At 35.2% G+C, this 24,178-nt stretch overlaps 3 protein-coding genes and 1 non-coding gene across 6 annotated transcripts; 3 read left to right on the top strand and 1 right to left on the bottom strand.

The window, feature by feature from the left end:
• The first annotated feature begins 7,925 nt into the window (after positions 1-7,925).
• LOC145066114 (Translation elongation factor EF1A/initiation factor IF2gamma family protein) lies at positions 7,926-13,661 on the top strand. Of its 3 annotated transcripts, XM_079013294.1 has the most exons (13): positions 7,926-8,103; positions 9,220-9,392; positions 9,537-9,654; positions 9,744-9,905; positions 10,223-10,441; positions 10,541-10,618; positions 11,316-11,650; positions 11,750-11,860; positions 11,932-12,419; positions 12,518-12,686; positions 12,785-13,024; positions 13,104-13,238; positions 13,319-13,661. In XM_079013294.1, exons 3-13 carry the CDS (start codon positions 9,540-9,542, stop codon positions 13,451-13,453), a joined length of 2,187 nt encoding a protein of 728 aa, XP_078869420.1. In that variant the 5' UTR covers positions 7,926-8,103; positions 9,220-9,392; positions 9,537-9,539; the 3' UTR covers positions 13,454-13,661. The 3 variants fall into 3 exon arrangements, with proteins under 3 accessions (XP_078869420.1, XP_078869421.1, XP_078869422.1); XM_079013295.1 differs by lacking the exon at positions 10,541-10,618; XM_079013296.1 differs by lacking the exons at positions 10,223-10,441; positions 10,541-10,618 and having other exon boundaries at positions 7,928-8,103.
• A 3,317-nt stretch (positions 13,662-16,978) lies between these two features.
• Positions 16,979-19,273, top strand: LOC145068423 (Tetratricopeptide repeat (TPR)-like superfamily protein). Its single transcript, XM_079015383.1, has 2 exons — positions 16,979-17,403; positions 17,931-19,273. Exons 1-2 carry the CDS (start codon positions 17,164-17,166, stop codon positions 19,161-19,163), a joined length of 1,473 nt encoding a protein of 490 aa, XP_078871509.1. The 5' UTR covers positions 16,979-17,163; the 3' UTR covers positions 19,164-19,273.
• A 613-nt stretch (positions 19,274-19,886) lies between these two features.
• TRNAE-CUC (transfer RNA glutamic acid (anticodon CUC)) lies at positions 19,887-19,959 on the top strand. Its single transcript has one exon. It is a non-coding gene; the product is annotated as a tRNA-Glu (tRNA).
• Positions 19,960-20,047: 88 nt separating this feature from the next.
• Positions 20,048-23,815, bottom strand: LOC145068163 (protein neprosin-like). The gene is made up of 8 exons (XM_079015138.1): positions 23,627-23,815; positions 23,414-23,531; positions 23,119-23,321; positions 21,881-22,045; positions 21,410-21,463; positions 20,656-20,799; positions 20,180-20,504; positions 20,048-20,070 (listed from the first exon to the last, which is right to left on the bottom strand). Exons 1-8 carry the CDS (start codon positions 23,813-23,815, stop codon positions 20,048-20,050), a joined length of 1,221 nt encoding a protein of 406 aa, XP_078871264.1.
• Between the last annotated feature and the right edge of the window lie 363 nt (positions 23,816-24,178).

Raw genomic sequence — 24,178 nt, forward strand, 5'->3', positions numbered from 1 at the left:
GTCTATAATGTCATAAAGCATCAGTCAAAGAGTTGTTGGTAAAGCCCCTTTGTCTTAAGCCCTATCCCTAGAGTGATATGGACCTTTAACTCCTTGGTTTCATGTAAAGCTTGCAACTTTACGTGGGGGTTATGCCCTATAAGAGTGGATCTACAATTTGGAGCCCCTGCATGGCTCAAAAAGCCTCTGTATGGATGAAGGACTGAAGAGACTCGGCGAGTTTATTGGGTGTACTCGGCGAGTCATATGAAGATGGGCATGGAATCGATGAGTTGGAAGAACAACTCGGCGAGTCTGTTGAAGATTGCCTTGGACTTGGCGAGTATGTTCTTGGACTCGGCGAGTCAGGTCGCAGAACCCCAACCTCTTTTGGTTAAGCTTCGGATCTGTGAGTCGGTTGGCGACTCAGTGACTTGGTCAAGACGGAATTCTGAGATCGTTCAACTCGATGAGTCCTGGGGCGACTCGGCGAGTTGAGTCGTGTTATGGGAGTTTTCTGAGTATAAGAACTCGACGAGTCGACGGGTTGACTCGGCGAGTAGAGTCAATCAGGAAGGTTGACTTTGACCAGGACTTTGACCAAAGTTGACTTAGTTGACCTTGGGAGGACAGTTTAGTCTAAGTGTTGTTATTGGTATTGGTTGCTCAGGGAGCTAGAGGAGCAACATTTCAAAGAGTTGTCGGTTAATAGCCGAAGGGTTATCGGCCGAGTTCAGCAGTTCATGTGAGTTTTCCTTCTAGTAGGAATGGGTCTACGGCCACAATGCCGACCCATCTAGTTAGCAGTAGTTTCCGGACTTCGGTCCGATGCAATAGTTCAGTGTGCTTGATGTCTTTGTGATTCAAGCATGTTTTTGTGTTATGTGTTCCGAACTTCGGTCCGATGCAGTATGCAATATATTTGTTTATGTTAGTAGTTATGATTATGCTATGCCATGTTCATCCAGTTAGTCCGGACTTCGGTCTGATGCAGTTAGCCGGACTTCGGTCCGATGCAGGGGGCAAGGCCCCAGTTAGTCCGGACTTCGGTCCGATGCAGGGGAAAGGCCCCAGTTAGTCTGGATTTCGGTCCGATGCATTGGGCAAGGCCCAATATGTGCTTTATATGTTATTGTATGGTATGTGGTAGTTTGGGGGAGCTCACTAAGCTTTGTGCTTACAATTTCAGTTTTTGTTTCAGGTACTTCCGCAAGCAAGGGGAAGAGCTCGGATTGATGGCATGGCACACACCACAGTTGCAGTTTATTCTTGGGAGTTTTATTTAGATATTTTGATATGATATTAACTTCAGTTTTGAATTGATACATTTATTATGGCATTTTGAGACATACGATTCATGGTTTTATTATCTAATAGTTGATGTTGCGATTTTTAGTAATATTAAAACAAAAATTTTTGGGTCGTATTTTGGGTCATTTCAAGGGAGGATGCTAAAATTTGGCCCTAGGGATCTGTTGGAATACCAGTATTCGAAAATTGCATGTAAGGGTCTCTATTTATACTGTAGGTTGCTAGGGTTTTAGGTAAAACCCTAATGGACAACTTAATCACCAAGCAGCCCATGGAACCTTATGGAATAGGGCCTATGGACGAAATTTTGATGGATCCCCATCATAATTTCGTTCCCCCTTTGATCCATTAGGTTTCCCAGCCCAAAACTCAACTATCACACATTTGACAGTTTAAGCCCCCTTTATTTAATTAATCTCTTTTAGTCACCAAATTAATTCCTAATTAACTTATGACCAGTATTAATTAAATAATATGATTTCTCCTTTAATATATTATTCTTATAATATATTAATAAATCATAATATCCTCTCTCTCTCATTAAATTACCTTGTCAAGTTGCTTTGGTGAAGGCAACCTAAAAGGACCATGCACAAACGGGTCAAGTACATACCAAATTAGTTACGGGCTTAGACACTAATCCAACAAATATGTCATATAGGTTCCACCTCAACTTCCCTATACCCGTTGATACAAGATATGGAGTGTTTTTTAATCAACTCAGGGGGTGTTTGACAAAAAAGACTTATTACTTAGAGGGTGTTTAGATAGGGAAAAAAGAGGGAGCTTATAGCTTATTGCTTATCCCTACCGCTACAATATAACACCCTGTTTTGAATCGTTTCCATTTCAAGGTGGTGATCAAGGATTGGGTATTAGCAGACTTAGGACCTTTGAAGAATTGAGATTTGGACTCATTTTGGGGTGGATGTTGTAAATTGGATGATCTGGGTTTTCGTTTTGGTGCTTTAGAGCAAAAAGGTATTTTGGTAATTTGTCAGCTTGGGCTTTTATGGAAATTGGATGTTTGTTCGGGATATTGTAAGGCAAGTATGAGTTATTTAAATCATAGAGCTTCTTGTTACCTTTTCATGGATATATGGACCATCAAAATCGGATTTACATTGAGTAAGTTATGGCATTCAGAGTATATTAGTACTTAAGGGAAACCCTAGTATGTGAGGCGTAGCTAGGTAGTACGCAGATCGTACTGATGCGAGGGTCTATACGCGAGGCATACACTAGCGTACACTTAGCGTACTGCGAAGGGCTAATCGTGGATGCGAGACCTCGTATGCTGGGCATACGAGGAGTACGCGGGGTATATGTGGAGTGGATGAAAACCCTAAATTTTTATGTTGTATCGTATATAAGCACACTAAGTCCTTAGGCTGGACTCTTTACTAGCCTCCAAGTCCCCAAAACCCTGGAAACCGTCCCTTAGCCTCCATGGTTGTGTTTTTGAGCTCCATGTGTGCATCTTGGTGTATTTTGGCTCGTATTCAAGAAGATGGAGTTTGGTACAAGGTTGTGGATCAAAGAAGAGCTTATGGATCTTGATGATGTGCTTCATTTCCAGTTTGTTTGAAGTAAAAAGCTATGAACTTGATCATTGATGTCTTAGATCTATCTTATGCGAGTTTTGGTCTCTTGTTGGCCCTAATAATGAGATCTGGTGGCTTGATGCCACTACAGGAGCTATGAGTTGCAACTCTTGATGTTTCTGAGGTTCTTGATGCATAAAGTTGTCACCTTTAAGGTTTAGATCCATCCATGCATGAGTTTATGTCCATTTTATGAAAATAGAGTGTTATATCTTGAATTTGGGTTCTTTTGGGGCATGCAAAGTCACTAAGTCAGTGACTTTATGGTTCTAGACATTTGTTTGGACTCAGATCTGTGACTTGGACTTCTGGATATAAGCGTTAAGAGTTTTATGGAGGATTTGGCTTAATGGAGAAGTATAATGGGCATACAAGTCTGTACGCGCAGCGTACAAGCCAAACAACGAGTATGCTTAGCGTACAATTGAGTACACCCCACATACTCAGTCAGGAGGGATTTCGCATGTTCGACTTCGGTTTCGGCCATCTTCTTGGCTTAGTGGTCTTGGGCCCTGTTGGGCCATCAAGTTTTGGGCTGATAATTATTTTGAGAAGGTCTACAATGGGTTTGGGCCTAATTTGGAAAATTGGGCCATTAATTGGGCCTTGGGTAGTTTTTGGTATTTAGCCCTTTTGGATTATTAGGTTTGGGCCTAAGTCTTAGTCCAAACTAGGTAAGGGGTAAATTGGTCATTTATCCTAGTAATGGATTTATGGATATGGTTTGGCACCCAAATGTTGATTGGGTATTGTTTTTATATTGTTAGTTCGGAGATCGGTCAGCCAGCAACCAAAGATTTATCCGCGGGATTCAGCAGTACGAGGTGAGTCTCCTCACTGTGTTTAGCGGGTCGAAGGCACCAATGTCAGCCCATGGTTTGTTATGCTTATTATACTTGTTGTCTTCGTGACTCTTGCATGTGTTATGTGTTTATGTTTACCGAACGCGACTCGATGCCGGGCGGGGCCTGATGCCAGGCAGGGCCTGATGTGTATATTGTATGCTAGTTATATGTATGTGTTTTATGATTATAGTTGTAGTGTGCTACATGTTATGATAAGGTTGAAATACACCCCAGGGCGGGGCCCAGTATGGCATGACAGGTTGAAATATACCCTAGGGTGGGGGCCCATTACGATATGTTCGGGTTGAAATATACCCCAGTGCGAGGCCCACTGTGATTTTTTGGGTTGAAATATACCCCAGGGGGCATACTTGTTTTGGGTTGGAATCAACCCTAGGGATGGGCCTACTTGTATGATTGGTATGTGGTAGTTTGGGGGAACTCACTAAGCTTTGTGCTTACGGTTATCAATTTATGTTTCAGTTACTTCAATTTTCAAATGGAAGAGCTCAGGATGATTGTAGAGCACACACCACATGTTTCCGCATTCTGTGATCTACACTGATTCGATGACGTTTTTCTAAATCTCGATTAACTTGTTGTTTTTGATGTGATTTGTATTAACGATTTATTAATCTAAAAATGAAAATTTTTTGTCATTATTTTTGGGATGTTACATATAAGCTAAGTTTAAGTGTTTGGATAGAAAACACTAAAAATCAGCTTATTTTGGTGGGGATAAGCTAAATAAGCTAATTTTAGAAAGCATTCCCCCTTGCTTATAACTTATTGCTTATTTCTAATCCAAACACTTTGCAAAAGCTACTTTTTCTCACCGCTAATAAGCTAATAAGCTAATAAGCTAATTTATCCAAACACCCTCTTATTATTTTATAACTTATTAGTTTATAAACTACTAATAAGTAAGTGTGGGGTAACTTATGAAAAAAAAACTTATTAGATGTTTAATAAGCTATTTTTATCCACATTTTTTTGACTTATAGCGGTATGAACTGCTAATAAACTAATAAGTTGTTCTAATAAGCTTAGCCAAACACCTTATAATTTTCAATAAACTTATTGATTTTTTTAAAACATAAATTTCTGGTTAAGTTAACCTTATTTAACATTTGGAAAAGCCACCTGAAAAGCACTCCAAACACATGTTTTACTTCAGTAAAAGAAAAGCGTTTCAAACCCTTTGTTGATCATCTGGAAGAGGAACTAACACTCGCTGCTTCTCTCTCCTGATTGCTTCATCATATAAACTTAATTGATTTTATACGTTGCTTTCAAAATCCTTCTTCAAACACTCTCCACCAGTAAGATCTCTCTTTGTGCTAATCGATTTGATTTGAATTATAATTTGTCGATTTATGTGCTCATCGTTGTTTTTGATGCACTTTTTATACGCATTCAATCGGTACGATATTGAAATGCTTATTTAAATTAACAACTTCATAAAATCTCACCGCTCTAATGTGATGGAACTCGATATTGAATTTATAAAGACCTGTAAATATACTGAAACTCTAATTTAAACATGAGGTGATAACTTTTTTGATATACACATAATGGGAACTCGATGTTGAATTCATGAAAAAAGAACGTATGTTTCCTTATTTTCCATAAGTGTGATTCCCTCTTCAATCTTGCCTCCATCACAAAAACGACGACCTTCACTCCTCTAAATCACCATATTGTCGGAGCCTCGGCCTCTTCCACATCATATTATGTATGCAGGGCGTACTAGATAAAGTTGGAAACCCTAATTTTTAGGGTTTGGATGGTATTTAAACATCTTTATGGCCTCATTTCTCTTCACCTAAACAACCTCTACCCTCTCTTCGTGATTTGAAACCCTAGAAGCATCTTGTGAGGCCATTTCAAGCATTAAAGAGTGTGTTTGTGTGATTAGAAGAAGAAGGAAGGAGATCAAGCTCAACTTGGAGGAAGAAGCACCTTAGATCTAGGATTCATCTTTCATTGCAAGCCTTTCAAGGTATAAAGCTTGCACCTTTGTCTTTTAATCTTGTAAATCTAGAAATGGGGAGTTTTATGTCACCTTTTTGGTCCCAAAAGTCTCATCTTGTGCATGGGTTGTTCTTGTTGTTTTGAGTCGTCCTTTCAGACCCTTGGAGGGGTCCTAAGCCATAAAAATAAAGTCCCTTTGGTTAGATTTGCTCCATGCATCTTGTAGAATGTCTTAATGGATTAAGACCTTGTGTTAAGCACTTTTTGGACTTGTAAAGTCATAAAGTTGGAAACTTTGTGACTCTAGAGCGTCTTTGGACCTTAGATCTGAAATATGGGCTTAAGTGCTTAAGCCATTAAGCACTAAATGGAGTTTGGAGGCTGCGAGGGTATGCCCTGCGTACATAGGAATACACACCACGTACCCCGTCAACCACCTCGATGGTTGTCTTCTGCGAGGCTTCGCGTATGCTAAGCGTGCCTCCGGGGTACGCCTCGCGTACTCGCATGGGTCAGCCTTGTTGAGTTGACTAGGTTGAGTTGACTCAATTGGGTTGACTCGGTTGACTTAGTGGGTTTGATCAGTTGACTTTGACCAAGTTTTACCTTGAGGGTATTTTAGGTATTTTGGGATTTTGATGAAATTATTCACTTGGTGGAAATAAGTATCGGTTAGAGAGCTGAGATTCGAAGTTGGACCTCACCAGTTCTGTTCAGTTTGCGAGGTGAGTTTTCCTCACTATACTTATTGGTCGAAGGCACCAAGGCCGACCCATTGGTTTGATGATATTCGTTGATATGTTGAGTAAGGAATAGATATGCATGCTAGTTTTGATATGCTAGTCTGGTAGATCAGTAGAAATACATGTGATACTATCTGTATGATTATCTGTATATGTTAGTATCTGTTATATTTTGACATATTGTGTGGGTTGGGTTAAGGTTGTACTGCTCCGTGCGGTAACCAACAAACCGTTGAGCAATTCAGATATGAATTGAGGGCCAGGTAGGGCATGCCAGACTCATACTGAGGGATCATGAGCATTCTAGATACAAGCTTAGGGTCGGGTAGGGCATGCTAGACTCGTATAGATGGCTTGGTGGTATTGAGTTCGAGGACTGATCTGGTCGAGGAGCAAGCCAGACATAAGCTGTGGGCCCCAAGGGCAAGCCAGACTTACGTTGTGGGATCAGAGGTAATCCAGTCTTTTAGTTGTGGACCCAATGCATGTTGCTATTGTATATGTGCTATTTGTTTATGTGTTGGTACTTTGGGGGAACTCACTAAGCTTTGGGCTTATAGTTTTGGGTTATGTTTTCAGGTACAGATGACCGCGAAAGACGTGATTGTACATCTCCTCGTGTTTTGATTTATGATTTTGGGAAAACTCTGATATTAAACATGTTTTGAAAACTATATTGTAAACAATGATGATTTGTGGATTGGTTTTAAAAGTTTAAAATTTTCATGATTTTTATGAGTGTTACATTAAACGAACGAACATAAACAAACAATATAAATGAATGTTCACAAACATAAATGAACGAATGAGACCATTGTTCATGTTTGTCCGTTTAACTAAATGAACGAGAATTTGTGTTCTTGTTTGGTCATTTATAAAATAAACGAACATAAATGAACTTCCTGCCGAATGGTTCGCCGGACGTTCAGTTCGTTTACAGCCTTAGTCAAGACTCTATATGCATTAATTACATTAGGAAAAACCAACTTTTTCATATATGTTAAAACACCGGTTGTGTTAGTAGTTTCACTCGGTAATAACTCGTCAATCAGTGTTAATTCTAGATAAAGTTAATCGACGTCAATATTTGATCGTTCAACATAGTTAAGTGTGCTAAGAACTCGTCAATCAATTATAACGACTTGGTGAGTTCAAGAGAAGGAATAACATCGTAGGGACTTCCGACTTGTACTCACGAAAATAAGATGTTGAATTGACTTTGACGTGATGATAATACCTTTTAATGAGTTTTGTTTTCGAACCTATTTTACTAGTCTATTATAACAAATTATATATAAAAATTGAGCGCCTCTACGAAATAGGTCATGTACAGTCGCTCACCTTGCATACCCTGACCTGAAAGACGCTTATGGCTTTACGAAGCAAAAAAAATCATATTTTTGCAAAAAAAAAAAAAAAAGGTTTACCAACATATTGTTATCTTATTAACTTTTCCAAAATCCACCTGATCAAAAGCACTCCAAACACATGTTTTACTCAAGTAAAGAAAGCGTTCCAAACCCTTTGTCGATCATCTGGAACAGGAACTAACACTCTCGCTGCTTCTGTCTCCTGATTGCTTCATCATAATCTTAATTGATTTTATACGTTGCTTTTTCAGAATCCTTCTTCAAACACTCTCCACGGGTAAGCTCTCTCTTTGTGCTAATCGATTTGATTTGAATTATAATTTGTCGAGTTATGTGCTCATAGTTGTTTTTGATGCGCTTTTTACACGGATTCAATCGGTACGAAGATCGAACTGCTTATTTAAATTAGCACCTTCATAAAATCTCACCGCTCTGATGTGATGGAACTCGATATTGAATTTATAAAGACTTGTAAATATGCTGAAACCCTAATTTAAACGTGAAGTGATAACTCTTTTGATATACACATAATGGGAACTCGATATTGAATTCATGAACAAGTGTTTCCTTATTTTCCATAAGTGTGATTCCCTCTACATTCTCGCCTCCATCACAGAAACCACGACCTTCCCTCCTCCAAATCACCATATTGTCGGCGCCTCAGCCTCCTCCACATCGCCGGCGCCTCATGACCTCCGGCCTATATGTTCACAGTTGTTTTTTATGCGCATTCTATACGGATTCAGTCACCCCGAAGATTGAATTGCTTATTTAAATTCTCAACTTAATAAAATCTCACAGCTTTTATATGATGGAACTAGATATAGAATTTATGAAAACTTGTAAATATACTGAAACCCTAATTTACACATGAAGTGATAATTCTTTTGATTATACATAATGAGATGAGAATGTATATAGACAAAGAAGGAAAAATATAAAGATATTTACTTGATCACTTCCACCATCGACTTGAGGGGCTAATTTATGGGTTATAATCGAATTAAAAATTTTCAGCTTCATGGAGAAATTCAAGGGGCATAAGTTTATAAAGATTGTGACTTACTGGTGATAAAATGGTACCAACAAAATCATTACTTAATTTGCATTTATCAAGATTGATTCTGTGGCATGTGTAAACTACTCGCTTTCAATGCACAATTTTTTTGGTAGTAAGTCAAATTCTACCTGATATAAGGATACATGTGAGTAATTAAGAACTTAGTTTACTTGTAGTTATCAATATTATAATGTAGAAAGAAAAAGGAAGTAAAGTAAGATACTTTGAGTTCATGGTTCAGTGATTCTCTTTTCTAGTTGATTCAGTTTGTTCAGTTATTTAGTCTTTGAGATGAACCCTGTATGGCATATTTTGATAACTTTTTTTAATCAGAAATTTAATATTATACTGGATGGGAAAATGGAGCTGAAGTAGGAAGATAAAGCATTTCTTTGGTGTTATGTCATCAAACCCTTTTGGCAAGTTTGCAGCATCTTTCTCTCATTATCGTCTGGGAAGGATTTGGATGACAGTGTTATTTTGATTCAGTCCACAATAAAGTCAAGGTATATCTTTTAAAAATATTTCTTGTTGGTTTCAGTTTCATAATTTAATCTGCATATAAAGGACCTATATTTGTATCTTCTCAAGTCTAATTTCCATAAGTGAAAGCTTATTCTATATCATATTTGGTTTTTTTATATAACCAGGAAATGCCTCGCAAAGTATCATATGGAGTTGATTTTGATGAAGAGTATGATGCTTATGATGATTATCGTGATGATTATGATTATAATCATGGCAATGGCATAGATGAACACGAAACTGGTAATTAATCTTCTCTTGAGTTCCTATGTTTTGATGGAATCAATCTAACTAAACTAATTGTATCTTTTGACTTGGATTCCTATTTACAGCTTTGGAACCTCCTGTTACAAAAGAAGAAATAGTGCATCAAAATGTTTGGCGTTGTCCCATTTGTACATATGATAATGATGAATATATGTCTTCATGTGATATATGTGGTGTTCTTCGCAACCCTTTAATCAAAAGCTCCAACAATGGCCAATCAAGTACAGGTACTCATATGTTCATGTTTTATTACATTACACCCTCATAAATGAAAATATATCAATTTGGTCCCTTCACTCTCCATGGATTGTTGACTTACTAACATTTATTCAATATACATCACAAAGTTCAAAACTTTACTCAGATATAATTCCAAAACATCATAGCTTTATTCAATATACATCACAATGAGCTTGTGCTGAATAATAACTTGAAAATTAGGGAGCTTACATACCTTTGAGAGTTAGGACCTTTTTTTTTTTGTCTAATAGAGGAATCCTCTCCTTTCTCCTAGTGTCTTCATAGATTAGATTTTTTAATGCAGTTGATGGAATATGCACAAACTTTGGAGCATCAATGATGGCAAAGTCTCTTTTTACATCATTCCCTTATGAGTCACCAAGAGGGGCTGTAACTGTAAACTTTCAACCACAGAAAGATGATTCTTCAAGAAAAGAGGACACATTCTCTCTTCACATGCATGGAAAATTCCATGATTTACATAATGCCATTATCTCTGAAAAATCTTACAAGGTTAACATAGGTTTGCACATGCTCTTGACATAGATGACATCAAATATCAAATAAATAAGTTTAGTAACTACCCTTGAGTCCTTGACCTTGCCTTTTTTGACTATTTCAGCCCCTTTCAAGTTTGATATCCCATCTCCAGATGATGTTGTTTCTTTGGGATTGAAGTCTTACAAATTAGGTTCCAAAGGTACTTGTTTTGTCACCATTTGGAGTTCAAGGAACTTTATACTTTTAGTCTCCCGTATAGGTTCTCACTCAGAAAATCTGTTTTGCATCCTCTTCAGTCACGTATTTTTAGATAGGGGTAGTTTGGGAAACCATCAAATAAAGAGAATCTTATTAAGGCATTAGGGGCGTTTTAGTCATTTTATATTAGTTACTTTTGTTATGAAAGATAGTTTGGCTGATTCTCTTTCCCACTACCCTCTTATACCATCTGTCATAACAAACTAACTAATATAAAATGTCTAAAATGCCCCTAATGCCCTTGATTCTTTTTACTTGATGATTTCCCAAACTACCCCTATCTAAAAATACGTGACTGAAGAGGGTGCTTAAGTTAAACATTTCAAGATTTTTGATATGTAATTACCCAAGATATGTCATTAGGACACTTTTCTAGTCTTCCTTTTTTTGGGCAAGAGCAAAGATAGAGAATAATTGGATTGATTCTGGAAGAAGTTGTTCTTTCCAACTAAAGACATTATTACATAAACACGTGATTTATATTAACATGTAGATGTATAATGTATAAGCAGTTATATAATAATTAATATCTCTAAAATTTTGTTGCTTTTATGTACATGATTTCTGTTATGCATAAAAAAATATTCATTACTTTCTCATTGAAATCTAACATGTTTATTCTTTTTCAAATTAAATAGTCGTACCCAACTTGGAGAAACCATCCACTTCTGATGCTCCTTCCAACAAGAAGATTGAAAATGCCAACTTGAAGTCAAATCCTAAATCTTCCAACAAATCACCACCATTGATTTCAAAAGATAAACCACAACACATGGAGAACAATAACATGACACAAACACATAAGATTTCCAGCGAATTTAACAACATTACCATGAGTGGCGAATCTGGAACTTCCAAAATTGCAAACAAGGGTAAAATGGGTAAAACTGTATCTCGCTCACAGTATAAACCTGAGAAATGGATGCTACTTGATGAAGGAGAAGATCGTCTGAGTCAGCTAAATCTTGCTATTGTAAGTGTCAAACACATTATTTAAAAAAAAATAATAATAATTTGTCATTGTGAATTGTGATGCTAAGTTGCTAACAAGTTGTATTTGAGACATTTACAGGTTGGGCATGTGGATTCTGGAAAGTCAACACTTTCAGGAAGGCTGCTACACCTTTTGGGACAAATATCTCAGAAACAAATGCATAAATTTGAAAAGGAGGCTAAATTACAGGCATGAATGTTACTAAAATACACCTATAAGTGAACGTATGTTGTGCTAATTTTGTGTTTCAAAAAACTCAGGGGAAAGGTTCGTTTGCTTATGCATGGGCATTAGATGAGAGTGTTGAAGAACGAGAAAGGGGGATAACAATGACAGTTGGAGTTGCTTTTTTTAACTCAAAGAAACACCATGTTGTGGTGTTGGATTCACCAGGGCATAAAGATTTTGTCCCAAACATGATATCAGGTGCAACACAAGCAGATGCTGCAATTCTTGTTATTGATGCATCACTTGGTGCCTTTGAAGCAGGTATCGATAGTGCAGGAGGTCAAACACGGGAACACGCACAGCTGATTAGAAGCTTTGGTGTTGATCAAATCATTGTTTCTGTCAATAAAATGGACGCTGTTCATTACTCCAAGGAAAGGTTTGATCATATTAAACTTCAACTTGGAGTTTTTCTTCGTTCTTGTAATTTTAAAGATTCTAATGTCACGTGGGTCCCGTTGAGTGCCATGGAAAATCAAAACTTGGTTGCTCCTCCTTCTGATGCTCGATTGCTTTCCTGGTTAGTTTTCTTTTTTTTCTATTACATGAAAAAAAAATCAAATTAAGCATTATACTAATTTGGTTGTTGTAAGTTGTAACTTATAAATTACAATACAGGTATAAGGGAGGTAGTTTGTTGGAAGCCATAGATGCTCTTCAACCTCCTGCTAGAGAATATTCTAAGCCTCTATTGATGCCTATTTGTGATGTCATCAAACTCCCATCTCAAGGTCAGGTATCTGCATGTGGGAAGTTAGAATCCGGAGCTCTTCGAAATGGAACAAAGGTAGTTTACTTTACTTTACTTTACTTTACTTTGATTTCTTTGTATTATTCACAATATAAAGAAAAAAAAATAATATATATGGATTTTTCATTTTATAGGTTATGATTCTGCCATCTGGAGACATTGGAACAGTTCGATCTTTAGAACGTGATTCACAGGCGTGTAGCATTGCAAGAGCTGGAGATAATGTAGCTGTTACTCTACAAAATATTGATGCAAATGTTGTGATTTCGGGTGGTGTATTGTGTCACCCTGATTTTCCAGTGTCGGTTACAAACCATTTGGAGTTGAAGATTCTTGTTTTGGATGTCCAAACGCCAGTTTTAATCGGCTCTCAGGTATTATTTATTGGAAAAGACATAAATGCCCCCCTCCCCTCGTAAACTTACATATTATTTATTATATATACTTGAGCAGTTGGAGTTTCATATACACCATGCAAAGGAAGTAGCAAGAGTTGCAAAGATTGTGTCTTTGCTTGATGCAAAAACAGGGAAGGTTACCAAGAAGTCACCAAGATGTCTTGTATCCAAACAAACTGCCATAGTTGAGGTTTGTTATTGTTAAATCTTGTGATCATGAGTTGTTTTCAAATGTGTTAATTTTATTTATTTATTTAATAACCTCATCAGGTGATGCTTCAAGGGGAAGTATGTGTGGATGAATTCTCAAGTAGCAGAGCTCTTGGGAGGGTGTTTCTGAGATCATCAGGGACAACTGTTGCTGTTGGTGTGGTAACTAGAGTTATAGTAGATGACCAGAGTTAGTTATATTATTTATGGTATAACTAGTGTAGTAGTTGTCATGTCTCATTTTGACCACTTTGACTTGATACATGCCCTTATAAGTAAGTTATAACAAGTTGCATGCGGAAATGTTTTGTAAGTTGTGTTGAGGGAGTGTATACAATTTTGTATCCATCAGGCAGTTTGACTACTTCTGTTTCCATAATTTATGTAAACAACTTGTTTCACATGCCTGCAGTTCTTACTATATGAATCAAGTGTTAGTTTAGCTGAATAAATGGAATTTAAAAACATATTCAAGGAAAAGGGACTTGCTTGAATACTGTTTCCATAAGCTATGTAAAAAACTGTTTACCCACCTTTTTTTTTTTGCTTCGATTTGAAATTGCAAAAATGTTCTAAAAAATTTGTCTAAAATTATTTGGTTTTGGTCCAAAAAGATTTGATGGTGCACCAATGGTCCAAATTTGAATACTTATTTTTGGTCCTTATGAGCTTGAAAAGACTATTGTACTTTTTATATATATTTTTTATTTTTTATATTTAAATTATTTTTTTAGTTTATTAAAAATAGAAAAAAAAATTCCACCTCTCTCTCTCTCTCTCTCTCTCCCACCATAATCGCCATAAAAACGTGCTTGATGGGTTTTATCCGGTTAACCACCATCACCACTTCTTTGCTATAGCTCTTCCACAACATTCATACTCGTCGTCAACTGTCAACATCGCCACCCATGGGAGTTCATCCAGATCAAGATACAAATCTGGATTGAGAAGTTCTTTGTCTCTCTCTCTCTCTCTCTCTCTCTCTCTCTCTCTCTCTCTCTCTCTCTCTCTCTCTCATGTTGTTATCATCATCAAATCTGTGCATAAACAAAGTTAAGGGAGATGACACCGGTGGTGCAGAGTGGCGACAACTATCATCACCTACCATTGCCAGCATTGCTATGAAAAACTAGTATCGCTTATTCGATTCTCCATTCAAAAATCGTGTTCATCCAAACGCCGATTGACCCACCTATAGTCCCTCCATACTTCTTCCTTTCTCTAACAGGTGACATGATTTCTATAACGATTTTCGATTTCTAGATCTTGGAAAGGGAGGATTATGGACTTGGAAACATTTCCAGGTTGTCGATTCACCCCTCCATTCACCAAATCTAGGGTACACAAATCTAGTCAACATATACTTGAAAAAATCGTCATCTTTACATTAGGGTTCATCTTGGTGGTGATGATACAAATGGCTGTAATATAATGTTCAAAATAAGTGGAGGCTGGAAGGGGTTGTTCGGCTGATGTGGTGTAGGTGGTCCTATGTGATGTAGGTGGTTGTTGGTGGCGGTATAATGGTGGTTTATGGAGGTTCCTGTAAAGGTAATATAGTGGATGTCATAGGAGAATGGTGGTGTCCCGATGAGGAGGGCGGTGGTTCGTCGGTGGCGGTGACCGGTGGTTCTAAATATTAAAAAGAAATTAGGAGGGATGGGGTGGGTAGCTGACATTTTTTCTTGGTTTTTAATTGAAATAATAAGAAATTAATAGAAAGAAATTAAAAAAGAATTAATTAATGGTATTTTCGTCATTTCAGGTAAGGTATAGACCAGAACCACATAATAATGCCAACCATAGAGACCAAAAACACACGAAGTATCCAAATTGGACCACTAACCACCAAACTTTTTTAGATCAAAGTCACAAAATTTTGACAAGGAACCATTTTTGCATTTTTTTTCTTCAAAAGAGATGCTTTGAAATTTATAAACAAAAGAAAAGGGATTTGCTCCAATCAAACTCCTTAATCGATGAGCCAAGGCACGTTTTTGTAATTAGTTATATCATTTTTAAATATATTGTAAACTATAATATGTATTTTCAAAAATAAATATGTATTTGCTTGAGTTGAAAAAGGCCATTGCAACTATAGTGGTTATTCCCCTTTCTTATTTTTTAGTTTTTCCGTTTAATAACCTTTCCCCTGATTTATACGCCGTATCAGACCGGTTTACAATATATTTGAAAAAAATATGTAATTAATTACATATACAACCATCGACCTCCTCGTTGTAGAGACCTCATACAACAAGGTGAGATTTTCGGTTTGATTCTTATCCACTCCATTCTACAATTTTTTTTCGTTTAAGTTTCGCAAACATAATATATAATACATTTAATTTGCAAGGGTTAAGGTGTATCTTACACCTAATATGATATCACATGTTTAAACAAAAGGGCAAATATCATATTAGCCCATCAAACTTTTCGTGTTTATTTTAAAAGATCATCCAACTTTTTTTTTGTACATTAAGGGAATAAACTATCGTTTGACCAGTTAAAAAAGTCAGTTGACCCATTATAACATGTTTTAATCTCAGACTGTAGCTTCATCTCCTCCAACCTCCTCCCTTGTAACTGTAACAGTAACAAGTTTCCCCTCTCCAAACTTATCCCTAAAACTAAATTGAAAGTACTTCCCACTTTAGAATCATTTGTGGTGAATCGGAACAATCTAATTCATATTCTTTGTGAATCGGTGTACCAGAAACGCGAATCGGAGCAGCAGAAACGTGAATCGGAACAATCCAATTCATCTTCTTTTTCTGTTAATCCGAGCTTCAATTGTTGATTGCAGATTCTTTGTACATCAGTTTCATTGTAATGATACTTGAGATTAAAACCTGTTATACATCAATTTCAAATTTCAGATTTTGTACAAATTTCTATCCTCAAGGGCTTGAAATTGAATGAAAACTCGATTTTGTCGATTTGAAGAAAATCTAGAACTTTTTGGACGCCTTTTGACACCATGTTCATTACCATTGCAACACTTGTGCTACATGTGCATCTGTTGTGGAGATTTTTTCCGGCAATTGAGCATTTAATGCTTTAAAATCGAGCAAATCGCAACCAAATATCCCTCTGTCGTAGCCATGGGCACCATGTACTCGCCATCATTCAACAACGAAGGTCCTGTGATTCCGACAGGTACCTGAACATAACCAATAGGCATCTCACAACACTGCCCCAATATCGAATTGTAATCGAATCCTTCAAGTGGTAACCCTAATAACGACCTCCCAGGTTTTCTCTCTAACGTCTCCCGTTGAATCGAAGCCGCTCTCCTACAATCCACACGTGAGGTACCGATGAAGGATTGAATGAAATCGATGCCAAAGAACCCTAGAAGGTAGATAAAGGAAGGAATGAGGGAGACGATGGCAGCAAGTTCGAAGAGGGTAACAACGTGAAGAGGAGTAGAGGACCAGATTTTACCTGGTTATCCGGTATCAGGTCAAATAAGGACCATTTAAAACGGTAAACTCGGACTTCATTCCCTAAAATGTACAAAAAAAAATAATTTAGTAACCTTTTAAAATAAACACGAAAAGTTCGATAGGCTAATATGACATTTGCCCTAAACAAAAATACATTTTGTAGGGCCCACTTGTGAAATAACAACAACTATCAATAGCTGGCAAGCACCTAATGAAATAACTAAAAACCCAAGTTAACAATGGGCTTAAGCCCAGATAGCTGAGGGTGCACCACTGCACCCTGCAATCCACGCTCCAACAACCAAACGACGCCGGATGCCCCCTTTCTTCCTGTTCTCGACTCCAAAGTCCAAACCCTTAACAAAACAAAACCCCCAGATAGGTTTTCGAAAACCGTATTCGTTCGATTAACAGTAGTTGTTATATGATTTGAATCTGTTTTTTTTACTCCTGATAATGTCGTCATCTCTGTTTCTTCAACGTTTCGGGAGGACAAAGAGCTTAACAAAGAGGTCTACTAAGAAGTATTTAGAAGAAGCGCTTTACAGGCGGCTTCTTAAAGATGGCGGATCAGATGTTAGTGTTAGACAAAATTTGAATCAGTTTCTTAAATCCAAAAAGAAAGCTTACAAATGGGAGGTGGATCACACGCTCAAAGTCCTTCGCAGTCGCAAGCGTTACGCCTCTGCCCTCAAGGTGTTTATGCTCTCCTTTTCCCCTTTTGAATCTTGCTCTTACTATTCTGTATTCGATAGGAAATGATTTTACTTAACTAGGAGCTGTAGTCACTAATACAGGATTCAAACACATGAACTCTGGTGAATTTTCTGTGTGAATTAGAGATAGAACTAAGTTTTAGATGTACTATGAACTATCCTTTGCGCAATGATTCCTTACAAGGTAAAGTGTTGGATTTTAGTTTGTTCTGACCTAAGCTTTAATAGAGAATTCCAAGCTTAATAGTGTAAAATTTTATGGAGTTTGAATTCAAATACAGAAATGAGCATGGATCATATAAAACCTAGACTTTCAATTTTATGAGAAATCGACTGGAATTCTTGTAAGTAGCATGCAAATTGAGGAGAAAAAGAGGGATTTGTTCTTTTTAGATTCAGAATTCATTTTTTTCTTTAAATCAGAACTCCAGAAATGTTTCACATAGGCTATGAGCTTCACACTGTTTTACCAATTTCACCTCATTAATTCTCCTATAACATTTACAGCTATCAGAAACAATGGCAGAAAGAGGCATGAACAAGACAATCACAGATCAAGCCGTCCATCTAGACCTAATCTCCAAAACCCGAGGAATAACAGCCGCCGAATCTTATTTCATTAATCTCCCAGAACAATCAAAAAACCACTTCACATATGGCCCACTTCTAAACCACTACTGCAAACACCAAATGACAGAAAAAGCCGAATCCATGTTCCAAAAAATGAAAGAACTAAACCTAACTTTAACCTCCCTCCATTACAACAGCATCCTAACCCTATACGAAAAATCCCAACAACCCGAAAAAATCCCACAAATCATCCTCGAAATGAAGTCAACCGAAGTCAAACCCGATGTCTTAACCTACAACATCTGGATGAGGGCCGTTTCCGCCATGAACGATATCTCCGGGGTCGAAAGAGTAATTAACGAAATGTCAAGGGACGAAAACGTTTCTCCAGACTGGACAACGTATTCGAATCTCGCATCGATTTACATCGATTCTAATTTGATCAAAAAAGCCGAAAACGCCCTCAAGGAATTAGAAAAGATAAATTCCCACAAGAACCTTTCGGCTTTTCAACATTTGATTACGTTATACGGAAAGACCCGGAACCTTCTAGAAGTTTACCGCGTATGGCGTTCGTTAAAACTCGCGTTCCCAAAAACCGCGAATATTAGTTATTTAAATATGATTACGGTTTTGGTGAAATTAAATGATTTACCAGGAGCTGAGAAATTGTTTCGGGAATGGGTTTCGGGGTGTTCGAATTATGATATTCGAATTGTGAATGTTTTAATCGGAGGTTATTTAAAAGAGAATTTATTTGAAAAAGGTGAAGAGTTAAAAGAGGTGTCACGTAGGCGAGGTGGGAAACCGAATTCGAAAACTTGGGAGTTGTTTTTGAATTATTATTTAGAAAAAGGGGAGATTGGAAAAGCGGTTGAGTGTGTTGAGAATGCGATTACAACCGGGGAAAAGTGGGGCCCGGCGGTTACGGTTGTTGGGAAGATTATGGGACATTTTGAGGGGATTAAGGATGTTGATGGGGCGGAAGGTTTTGTTAGGGTTTTGGAGAAGGTTGATGGTGGTGGTGGTGTGGAGGTGTTGGAGGGTTTGATTCGGTGTTATGCGGCGGCTGGGAGGACGAGTGCGGTTGTTAGGCGAAGGGTAAAGATGGAAAATGTGGAGTTGAGTGATGAAGGGAAGAGTTTGCTCGAAAAGATATCGGTTGCATGAGTTTTTTTTTTTTTGTTGTGATTTTGTTTTTAATGAAAGATTTTTATAGCCAAAGTTTGATGGCTTTTTGGTGGTGTTGCAGTAATAATGATGAAATTGAATGGTTTTAATTTTTTAGAGTATATTACAGATTTGTTTTAGATATGGTTAAAAAGTTGAAGCTTGTTGTTTCTTTTATATCAATTGCATTTAAAAATTGAAATTCATTTGGATTAATCATTATGTGTTTCAACGATGGGTATATGGGGTAAATTGCTGGGAATGTTATTTATTTTTTCGGTTTCTTGCGTAATATAATGATTTGTAATTAAAGCTTTAATGAAATGAAACATTGTGACATGAAGAAGCATTTCTAGAAGATTGTGATTAAAATGTTTAGACTATGTGGAAAAAATATATGAAGCAAGAAACGATTGGATGAAGGAACAATTTCCAGCATATACACATGCAAAGATTTTATATTAAGAGATGATTGAATGATGTGTAAAATAGATGTTTCATATATGATTTTGCTTTAGGGCTAATAATAGATAAATAGGTAAATTATATTAGATTAGGTTGTATATAATCACACTTTTCTTTAATAATATAATAATGGTGTATTTTGTTGTTGTGATTGAGTATTAGCCCTAAAATAAAACCCTATACGTTTAGTAAAAAATTGTTTCTTTAAAAGTGCTGATTATTTAGTTTTCAAGAAATTCTGATAAGTTAAAACACAAATCCGTTGTAGTCTAGTTGGTTAGGATACTCGGCTCTCACCCGAGAGACCCGGGTTCAAGTCCCGGCAACGGAATTTTTTTTTTTTTGCGTAAAAGAAAATATTCAACAGTTTTTACATTACAAATTGTTGAAGTATTTCAACATGAAAAATCAACAACAAATCAATCAACTAACAAGTAAACCGCTAAAAATAAAAAAAGATGTATATTGGATATTAATAAGAAACAAACAAAATTCCTATTTTTAGGGACAATTTGGATTACTTCCAGGGCCTCCGAAAAATATATAATTACCCCAAGTGCTACTGTACCCATTACTAACATCATAACAATTCATGTTTTCTGCACCTAATTGCAAATCTGAAACTGGATGTAACACATTGTTTTGATCAACCATTTGGATGTTATTAACATATGCTGCTTTCCCAAACCCTTCACTCGAGAAATGACCACTACCCATTTGAGTTGTTGTATGTGGACCTTCAGGACTAGTATTGTACACCTCTCCCCCGAATTCAATCTTAGCTGCATGATCATGAAGGTCTGTGAACAATTCTTTTGGCCAATATCCAACTTGAATGTTTCCCACCATCAAACACCAATTTCCATGTCCCGGATCCTATAAAAATCAACATAAAATACAACTTATATATCACTTATAACAAATTTCATAACATGTATATAATAATATAAATCATCCAAGTTACACTTTAAGACGTGTAACTCGTAAAGTTTTTTTTTATAGCCAACATGATAGATTAAAGATATACCTTCCAGATTAATATCGTGATATCAAACTGGTTACTATTGTACGTTGAAATTGGAGCAATACTAGCACCAAGGCAAAACTCATGAGTTGTTTGGACGAATCCCGCACAAAGCAAATCATAGCATCCAGATTGATATCCATCGTTCTGTAATATTTTTGGATTCAAACTATCAACATCAATATCTAATTAAAGGACACCCTTTAAAAATTATAATGTTTGAATTAAATTATTCTTTCGTAGTTTCGTTGCTATCAAATTATCTTAGATGTAAAGTAAAGATCCAATCTATTTGATATAATCTAATAATTACCATCGAGTATCAATCTCAAATGTAAGTTACATTGATTAAAAAAAGAATTATTAAATAAATGACATGTGGTACATTACTACATTATACATGCTCAAAAAAAGTTTATTTATAGTTGTTAAAGTTTATTAATTAAATATATATACATTAAAAGATACATGATATTAAAAAGGATATAAATTTCATTTTACATGCGTACGTACAAGAAAAAAGGGATATGATTTACAAACCACAAGGACCGATCACGTATAAGTTTGGATAGTTGTCCTCACCATACAAGTTTTGACAAATGATAGGTACCAATTTGTGTAATTTTGTCTATAATATATAGGTAAACTGATTAAAATTTATTCAAAGAAAAAAATGTAATATTTCATTTAAGACGATCCCAAAATAAAAATATTTGCATTGTCAATGAAAATGTTTATGAACAAACATAAAACTTACAGTCCAGTAAGTGAAAAATCTTGGCAAACCGTCTCCGTGGATTGTTGGAGATACCTGTTGTTATAGATACAGTTATAATTCTGTAAACTGTTAATAAAGGTTTGTCATTTTACTCTCTTTCTCTCTCTCTCTTTCTCTCTCTCTCTCTCTCTCACACACACACATATATATATATATATATATATATATATATATATATATATATATATATATATATATATATATATATATATATATATATATATATATAACTATTCATTTATTCATTGCTGAATAATGACATAAATTTGTGGATACAAAATTCAATCCAGAATAATAACATAAAAATAGTGTTTTTACGTTCTCACATATTTACTGTTTTTATTTGAACTATCCCCTATATATATATATATATATATATATATATATATATATATATATATATATATATATAATAAATTTTTATATAGAAAAATAGAGATGTATATGTACCTGCCAACCAGCTTCAACCGTCTGAGCAAAATGATTTGGAACTTCAGAACTAACCCAAATTTGCGAAACGCTAAATTCATCAAAATTAGTAACATTCGGAGCCCATACATTTAAAGTTGCTTTTGCTCCATAATATTCTCCTCCTCTTACATACCCAATTGCATGCTGGAAATACAGTTGTTAGTATATACCCCTTTTTTAATGAAAAAAAGTTACAAATTTTATACACATAAAATGAAGCATCCATAATCTAATACAATTAACTGATGTGAGTGTACGAGTTATTTATTTATTTATTTTTTATAATTATTTCTTAATATGTAAAATCCTTACAACTCAATTAATATTGTTCTTAAATTACACGACGGTCAAACAGCAATTAAAACGGTACGTGTAAGAAAATTAAACCAATTTTCTTCTTACTTTTTAATAATTTGTTTGAAAAGCATCAAAAAATCGTTTAAAATTTACATGAAAAAAACAATAATAATAATAATTTTAGGTAATATTTACATAGTTGGTTGTTTTGTTTAATTCTAGCTCTTTGCTAGATTGGTTTTTCATATGTTCAAAATAAAAATGACATAGTTGATTGTCATTTTTGCATTAAACACATTATGTTATACCATCTTTGTAAGATTGATTTGAGAAACAAGAATAGTTGAAAAAAATAAATAAATCCCAAACTGATGTATTTACAAACAATAAACATTTGTAAAATGGATAGTTGATTTTAAAGGGCTAAATGCAAAATAATAATACTAATAATAATAATAATAATAATAATAATAATAATAATAATAATAATTAAAACGAAAGTAGAACATACTTGAATTTTCATATAATTTAATAAAGTTAACATTTTGTTCTTCGTTTATATAAATATTACAAATTACAAAATTAGTAATAAAATAAAATGTTTCATTTTATAAAGTTAAGAAAGTGATCATTAGATATAATTCGTATTAATTTACAATTAACCCGGGCTTTAAATATAAAAAACCTTTTGTACAAGAACAACTTAGAAAATGTTCATGTTTTACAAGTACACGATTCTTTTAAGATTTTCTTTCCAATATTATCATTGTCTTTTTTGTTAATTTTTATAATTATAGAGTCTCAAAGTTAAAAATGGAGGATTCTAACGCAGATCAACTTTATTTTAAAGTATTTCATACCAAGTAATTACTATTATGTCATGTTGTTTTGATGTTAGAAATCAGATATTAATGTTGTACCTTATGGCCAACGTAAATAGAATTTCTCTTGAGAAGTTTTTTCCCAAATTTGGAAATAGAATTGGATCTCAAAATCTCACTTTCTGTTTGCCTTCTTATTGGAATTGTTCCTTGTGGGCATGATTCACCTTTTGAATTCCATAACTGCTTAACTTCTGTTTCCATCCGCCATTTCTTATTCCCATTTGGTATCTTCGTGGATCCTATTCATTTATTTATTTAGAAAACCCAATTAAAAATTGTATACATATACATATACATATATGGAAGGAAAATATAAATAGAAATTGAATACTACATATAAAGAAACAGGTTAAGTATACCATCGGCATGGTTGTTTTCAGCATAGGATATTTATCAAAAGCTGGTTGAAGATGAAAGAAAACACAATCTATTACATCACCATCTGGGCTCTGATTCAACAACAAAAGTAAACAATATAAATAAAAATAAAAAAAAATAAAACAAACAAGTCAAGTAAAGTAATAAAATAAAATATAAGAGTCACCTTAATTGATTTCACAAAACGTTTGTTGTTTTTGCCAAGAGTAGCTTTAATCGACTTCATCTTCTTTGACTCGAAGGTTTTGTTTGCATGTTTAAAATTTATTGTCGAGAAAACAGGAGAAAGCAATAAGAAAAACAAAAAGAAAACTGAAACAGTTGAACTTGTCTCACTACAAGCACCCGACTTCATTGTTGTATATGTTTATATAATGCAACACAGAATTTGTGCGTGTTTTCTTTATTTTTAGCTTCTTGTTGTGTAATTACACTACTTTTTGTGACCAGAACTGAACAAAAACAAGTTCCAATTGCATCGATTGAGATTTAAGATATCAATTGTTGGAGAGTTTGCTTAAAAGAATACGATTTAATAGATATTAATACTACGAGCTGAGCTTTCAAATATTTGCTGTAATAAATTTTATTCCAAATATGAGATTTAGAGAAAATCGAGAATTAAATGTAATTGGCCAATAAATGCAAAGTAATTGATTATTTTTTCTTTAAAAAAGTTAAATATGTGAAATTAATCCATATATGTTTATGAATTAAA

The sequence above is a fragment of the Lactuca serriola genome, chromosome 8, assembly GCF_051521515.1.
Source record: "Lactuca serriola cultivar US96UC23 chromosome 8, Lser_US96UC23_V15, whole genome shotgun sequence".
In the NCBI taxonomy this organism is placed as follows: Eukaryota; Viridiplantae; Streptophyta; class Magnoliopsida; order Asterales; family Asteraceae; genus Lactuca; species Lactuca serriola.